Source organism: Triticum urartu, chromosome 4 (assembly GCF_003073215.2).
Source record: "Triticum urartu cultivar G1812 chromosome 4, Tu2.1, whole genome shotgun sequence".
Lineage (NCBI taxonomy): Eukaryota > Viridiplantae > Streptophyta > Magnoliopsida > Poales > Poaceae > Triticum > Triticum urartu.
In genome coordinates this window covers 154,079,367-154,086,725 of record NC_053025.1, presented here as the reverse complement: position 1 = coordinate 154,086,725, position 7,359 = coordinate 154,079,367, and the positions used below count along the sequence as shown (strand labels likewise).

The following is a 7,359-nucleotide window of genomic DNA, read 5'->3' as shown; positions in this document are numbered from 1 at the left end:
CGAGGCCGACTCAGGTGGTATGTTAGTTTTTCTCTTTTCAGTTTGTAGCTTTCAAATTTGCTATAGTACAAAAGTAGATCAAATTGCTGGAAAATTTATTTTTATGTCAGCTTTTTGGTCTTACCAGATGTTTTGTCTATTCACTTGTAAGTCGTGCTGTTTGAATGTTTAGTCTGTGCCTTTTCTTAATTTTTGTGTAGATCACATATTTTCCTTTGTAGTAACATGCTTTCTTTTCATATTCTTCTTGAAGTACATGCTCAACTAATCATTTTTATCTAAATGCTTGTTTTCATGTGTGTACTCATATAGTTCAATATGGCTACTTTGTTTTGCTGGTCCTCTCTCCTTTCGTGTGATAGTCTATTGGGCTATGCTTTTTTCATATTCCATCTTTATTGGTTAATTCTCTAGTTTTTGCACCGTCTTATCAGCTGTTATATTTTTTCGTAGCCCGAGTGTTCCCTAGGAAATTATGCAAGCCAACATACATTACCAGACTATCTTTCAAGCGTTGGAACAAAACTGTAAAGCAGTTTAGTGATATTTAGTTAGGCCATGTGAGAAAGTACAAATTGGAACCTCTGCTTCATATGCCAAAGAAACTTAAAATCCCAATGAATCTGCTTGAATGGATAGATCAGCATATGTTTGGAAGTAAAGAGGCCTGTTTCAAACACAAGAATAAAATTATCAAGATTACTAAAGATATGGTCAACAAAATCTTTGATTTTCCTGGTGGCACCGAGCCTTTTGTATTTAGTAGCGATGATCCCCAAGTGAAGGCAGAGGTTACAGAGTTAAGGAACAAGTATGTAGATCATCGGAACAAAATGCCGATCAACAAAATAGAGGAGGTGAAGCTTAGCGATGAGACAGAAGATGGATTTATTAGGAGCTTTGCATTTTATTTCCTATCATCTATTTTGTGCCCTGCATCATACTGCTTTGGTAACATGAAGTTCTTATACTCTCTAAGAGATGTTTCTGCTATCCCTTCACTTGACTTTGGGCAATTGGCACTGGATTTCATGCGTGAGGAGTCAGAGCGTCATTTTGAAATGATCATGAACAGACCAAGTGTTGAGGAAATGAACAAGGCTTCATATATTGGGGGATGTCTTCCTATTTGGGGAGTAAGTTCAATCTTCAATTCCACTATTTTTTATCTCTCCACTTTTTTATTTTACTGACCTGAGTATTTTTTAAATGGCAGATCATTTATCTGGATTTTGTTGATTTTGATGTTATTGAGAATCATCAGTCAACTGTGGATTATTCTCTTCCTCGGATAACTCATGTCAAGACTGAAGATTTCAAGTATCTCGCATTGGCTGATAGGAATTATGAGTCTAGGAAAAATTACGGGGTTTTACCAGTAAGCATCATATACTGTATATCGTTTCTTGAGTTATCGTTTTAGTTCCAGTATTTGTTTTCATCATTTGTTCAACTATAATTTGTAGCCGCGAGACATATCACGCACGCCATATGCCAATGTGGTGCCTGTTAACAATGCTCCTAATGTTGCTGGTGTGTCTAATTCAATTCCTTCTGTGGAGGTATTAATTATGAGTAGAATCATTCGTTTCTATTTGTTTTATTCTTTGTTGTCTTTTTTTATCTTATATAGCTAAACATTTATTTGTATTGTCAATTGTAGGACAACAATGCCAATAGTGTTCCTGCAGCTCTCAATGAGAACACGTCAATTGATTCAAAAAGTCCTCTTATCATTTCGGAAGTTCCTAGTTGCACTGCAAAAGTTGAACCAGATATAAAATTTAAACTAGAGCCACATTTGAAATAGGAGGTAATCTTTTGTGTTGTGCCTTTTGTAGTTCCTATCTAATTGTTTTCTTGAAAGGAGTGTCATGTTTACTAAAAAATTATATAATCCAGGTTCCCTCCAATGATGTAGTTAAGAACGAGCCAACCAGACCGAAATTTGAGGTATTTGTTTTGTATTTCTCATTATGGTCCGTGATATTTTTGTTTTTCTCATGCTTTTCATTTTTTTGGAAAACATGTATGTCCTGAATTCGGTGTACCAAACACCAATTTTTCTGCAATACCATAACTTTAAGGTTTTTTCTCAGAGCTTAAGATTAACACTGGTGCGTAGCATATTGTGTGCTATGGATATTTGGTCAAGTAGCTATGGTTCTAAGCATATCGTCTTCACTCATCATCCCCAGTTGGTTTTGTAAATGGCCATTTTTAATGCAGCGGGAGTATACATTATAGATTAAGTGGATAAATAGTGTAGTATTGATTGCAGCTGAATTTACTATATTTTTGGTAATTTGATAATACCATTCACTTTTTTGTTATGACTTATCATGAGCAGCAGTTATAATACTAGATTTGCAAGTAAACTTATGTGGAACATTTCTATTTTGAAACAAATGTTGCATGTAGCTTACAGTCGTTTGGTTAGTTAACTGGTTGCCTAAATTCTGTGTGTTTCCTTTTGTCCAGAACATTTCTGTCCTGAATTCGGAGTACCAAACACCAATTTTCCCTGTCAATGCTACACCTCTGAATACCAACCCTGTTGAGCATCCTACTACTTCACAACCTAAGGTCTACTTGAAGTTTTTCAATTTTTTTCTGAATCCTAATTTCGATTGAACTTACAACAACATTTCAATTTCCTTTCTCAACAGGAAGATATTTTTCTATCGACTGAAGCACTTGATATCAAATTTTCTAGTGGAGTTAATGCAAAAATAAGTTTTATATTGATTAGTTCTGGTTCTCCAAATGAAAGAGTGAAACGCTTACAAGGTACTCCAATCATTATTCAGGTTGATTCTCCTGTCACTCCTGCTGTTGCGACTAATGAAGACATACCAGTCTCTCACTGTGATGCAAGTGTAGGAATCCCAATGAACATGGACTTTGATGTCCAACAAGGTTATAATTCTTGCCTATTATGTTCTTTTCCCTTTCTGTGTTCTCCATTTCTTGTATTATGAGTCTAGGCGCATTGCATCATTTAATGTTAAAACTTTTTACATATGTGATATGCAGACTATTCTACAATGAATAATGCAGAAGCTGGAACGAGTACATGAACTAATACAATTGAAAAGAATAACAGAAAGAAAAGAGCAGCTAAACTTCAATCCCCCGATCCACCCAAGAAACTCAAAATCTCACGTGAAGTGGATATCTTCTTTTCCAAATATCTGAGGAAGCCTATCTTCCAAGAATACTTAATTCTCTTATTCCTTTAGTTATTTTATCGTTCCTTATTCATTAATTTATGAGAACTTTTTTAGTCTAGACATCTACCTAGAAAAATAATTGTAGGCATTTTCTAATCTGCAAGCAATTTTATGGCCTAAATTGGTAGTAGACATTTTTCCTCATATTTGTATTATGTAATCCGAACAAATTTATGGATCACCCAACGGTAGTTGAGATGAAAAACTTTGTAGTTCATAGAATTTTAGACTAAAAAGAAATCATATGGATACCAAACTAATTTAGTTTACAGCTCAATGTTCATACCCCTATAAAAGGATGTTTAACTTTTTCTTTTGACCGCCGTAGTTTTTCACATGTATTTTATTAATTGTTAAACTATATTTTTAAGATCCTTTTTCTCAATTTAACATTAGTTATTCTTGTTTATTCTGTCTAGCACTCTTTTTGTTGACATAGAGGGTTTTCCTGTAAGCTATGAGAATTACTTAAATTCATTTAAAGCGAGGGGTGAGATTGGAGATGAAGTGATGAACTCATTTATTCAAGTTCTCAACTATGAATCAAAGATGTCATCTGAAGTAAAGCCTTATGTCAAGAAGTACTGTTTCACTTCGTACTTCACTGTGAGTTTTCCTTCTAAACTGACTATTTGGTTCTCTTTTGACAAAATTTTCTTTTTACTTACACTCAATTTGAGATATTTATTAATTTGCATTTTGTTGTTCACAGAATAAATTGTTGGTTCCCCCTGAGTAATTTGATCCAGTTCCGTGCATACAAGAATTTGACAGGATTAATTCAGAAGAAAGCCTTTGGAAGCAGGACTTGGTAAATATTTTTCAACTTATTCAATGTTAAGCAAGATCTATTCTATTTGTTTTTTATACTCATTCTGCTTTTTTCTTGTTGAACAGTTATACTTCCCTATTATAAAATCAAACCACTGGGTTATACTTTCCATCAACTCTCTCTTTGAGAGATCTCACTTTTTCGATCCCTGTGGCACCATTCTGGGAACTACCCAACAAGAACTTGTCTACAACTTGGTAAGTTATTATTGAGACATAATATCCTTTGTTTTCAATGCAAACAAAATTCTTTTTCTGGTCTACCACTTGTGAATCTCTTTAACTGTGTTTATATTTATACTAAATAGCTTTCCAACTACAACATGCTTTGCAAGCTGAGTAAAAAGCCATTCAAGAATGTTTTCTCTTTCAAGCTTGAACCTGTGGGACCTTACCCAACAAACTGTCTAATGTAAGTCCTTTTCTTCTTCTTTGTGTCTCTATATTTATTCAATTTTTTCAATTTCAACTTTATTCAACATACTTTTCTATAGTTATTACCTTTTTCCATCCTACTTGCTGTTTATCACACTTGATACTCACTCTCATTTTTTTCGTATTTGCTATTCTTTATGCAGGCATGACTCAGGCCACAATCTGCCTTTGTACATTGAAAACTTCGAAGGCAAATCTATGAAGACTTTCAGTGCGGTATATCTTGAAAACTCTTTGCCTTATTAATTTTTTTTTGTTTATGCAAAATTGAATCCAAAACAAACTAGTGACGCAGGCCATTTGATTTGTTCCAAGCTGGAGACAGCTGCTGGCCCTATTTTTCTGCCAAATGAACACCATGAAGTCCATTAAATTTCATGTGCTTTCTCTTTTAGCTTACTAGGGAATGACATGACTTGATTTTGTTCGATTGTGGCACAGTTCCTAGGTACTTTTTCATGTGGCTAAGACTAAATGCTAGTCCCAGTCATATGCCCATTTTGTTTAAAAGCTAGGACTTGTCTATGTACATTGCATGCATGGTTGGAATTGATATTTATTCATTTTTTTAAGTGTGAGTTCGTTTACTATGGATCCTTCTTTTACCTATAATATCTTAGGTCTTGTTATGTGTTGTCACATGTCCTCCTAGCAGCAATTTTTTCACCATGCTCATTCGATTTAGTCAAGCTTTTTTCAGTGTTTACTATCTCTGCAGCTTCCTGTAATAAGCCAGTGATCTAGTTCTGTAGTACTTTTTCTAGTACTTTAAAAAGTTTTCTCAAGTTTTGTTCTTCTATCTCTCACAATTTGTCTATATTATCTTTATACCCAGGCCAACATTCCGAAGTACAGAATGATATCTGCGTTCAAGTTATTCAAAAGCACTTTGAACAAGCTGAAGGAAGAAGATCTACCAATAGCAAATTGACTTTTCCGCAAGATGCATCTGCAAACATTTTGAATGTGTAATTGATCGGGAGAAAAGCATGCATTTTCATGTCTGCAACAGTTTCATCTGTAATCATATGGTAGTAGATAGTACTACTTGTTTAAACATATGTCACCTGCGAGCAACTGCTATACTCTTGGATGTCTACTTTTTCTTCATGGACTATATAGTATCTATGTTGCAATTACTAGACGTACTAAGCATATCTTTTTTTGCTAAAAGTGCAACTATATTTTCTTCATGACCTACGGTATCTATGTTGCAATCTCTGTGTATACTAAGCGCATCTCTGTTTTGCTAAAAGTGGGACTATATTTCCTGTATTTCTTTTATTTTTTTCTCCCTTCCATGTGTTTTAAAGTATTTTTCATCTCAAATATAAAAAGATGTCAATGTTGATTTAAGCCGGTTTTAGCTTTCTCATGTTTCACAGTTATTCCTTTTATCTATTGAGTTAATTATCGACACAACTGATTTAGAATGTGCATGTCGTTGTCAATAGCATGTTAGTGATGGTCATGCTTGGGCTTGGCAATACTTCTACACATGGCTTCACGCATGTGTTGAAAATGTGAATGTACAATTTCTTTGGTTGCAACTTGTCAATTTTTTTGGTTTTGTTGAAAATTTGGTTCGTGCTTTCTTCATCTATAATTGTGAAAATGTTGGGAAAGGATGACAGCTTTTGTTGAAAAGTAGTACGGTGTTCATGGAAAACAAAATTAATTCACTTGAATTCAATACTAGTTCACCAACATTGAAACTTTAGTTTGCCAAATCCAAATTCAGTTCATTAGTATTCAAAAATAATTTAGATAAATTAGTTCACATTATTAATAATTTACTCCACGAAAGCAAATTAGTTCCAAACTAGTTCAAGAACAATTCAAATTTTATCTCACAAAAATTAATCTTCCATACCACCAAATTTCAAAACTACTTCAATTTTTTTTATAAATTTTAGTAATTCCATTTTGAATTAAAAACAAAATTATTTTTCAATTGATTTTGGACCTACTTCGCCAACATTCACAATTTAGTGTACAAATTTCAAACTCACTTCACCAAATTTGTATTAAAAAGTACTTCACGACATTTTCAATTGTTAGTTGACAACTATTAAAATGTACTTCATGGAAAACCAAACTGGTTCTCTTGAATTCGAAACTAGTTCGCCAACATTCAATTTTTTCAAGTAAATTTATATTCAATTCATCAATTTTAAATTTTAGTTTAACAAATTCAAATTCATTACATGAAGTTTCAAAATTACCTCACTTGGATTCAAATTTTAGTTCACACAAATATAATTTAGTTCACAAAATTTGTAGTCAAAACAAGTTCATTCGTTTCCGATTTTAGTTCAATTTATTTTAAATCCAAGCTATAGTTCATGGAAAATAAAATTAGTTCAATCGAATTCAAAAATAGTTCATCAACAGTAAAATTATAATGAACCAAAATCCATATTCAGTTCTCCAACATTCAAAGTCTAGTTCACCAAGTTCAGATTCGGTTCATCAAATCACAATTTTAGTTCATTACATCCATATTCAGTTCACTTCAATACTCATCGTTTTCAAAGTTTAGTTCATTGAATTCAAATTCATTTCATCATTTATTAAACTTAGTTCACTGGGATTCAAATTTTATTTCACACAAATCTAATTCAGTTCATGAATTTTGTATTGAAAAGTAGTTCAATTGTTTTCGATTTTAGTTAATTTTTTTAATTCCAAACTATAGCTCATGGAAAATAAAAATTAGTGCAATCGAATTCAAAAATAGTTCATCAACAGTCAAATTTTAATGAACCAAAATCCATATTTAGTTATCCAACATTCAAAATTTAGTTCACCAAGTTCAAATTCGGTTCATCAAATCACAATTTTAGTTCATTAAATTCAT

The 7,359-nt window shown here is 32.8% G+C and overlaps 1 protein-coding gene across 1 annotated transcript; it reads left to right on the top strand.

The window, feature by feature from the left end:
• Positions 1-710: 710 nt before the first annotated feature.
• Positions 711-3,080, top strand: LOC125554664. The gene is made up of 7 exons (XM_048718147.1): positions 711-1,136; positions 1,217-1,378; positions 1,467-1,562; positions 1,664-1,744; positions 2,482-2,586; positions 2,670-2,919; positions 3,037-3,080. Exons 1-7 carry the CDS (start codon positions 711-713, stop codon positions 3,078-3,080), a joined length of 1,164 nt encoding a protein of 387 aa, XP_048574104.1.
• Positions 3,081-7,359: the final 4,279 nt, after the last annotated feature.

Bases quoted from the DNA above. Each gene is read 5' to 3' on its own strand.
- LOC125554664 (XM_048718147.1), top strand. From the start codon at position 711: ATGGTCAACAAAATCTTTGATTTTCCTGGTGGCACCGAGCCTTTTGTA. The intron at 1,563-1,663 runs GTATTAATTATG...TGTCAATTGTAG, and splicing joins ATTCAATTCCTTCTGTGGAG to GACAACAATGCCAATAGTGT. The intron at 2,920-3,036 runs GTTATAATTCTT...TGTGATATGCAG, and splicing joins GGACTTTGATGTCCAACAAG to ACTATTCTACAATGAATAAT.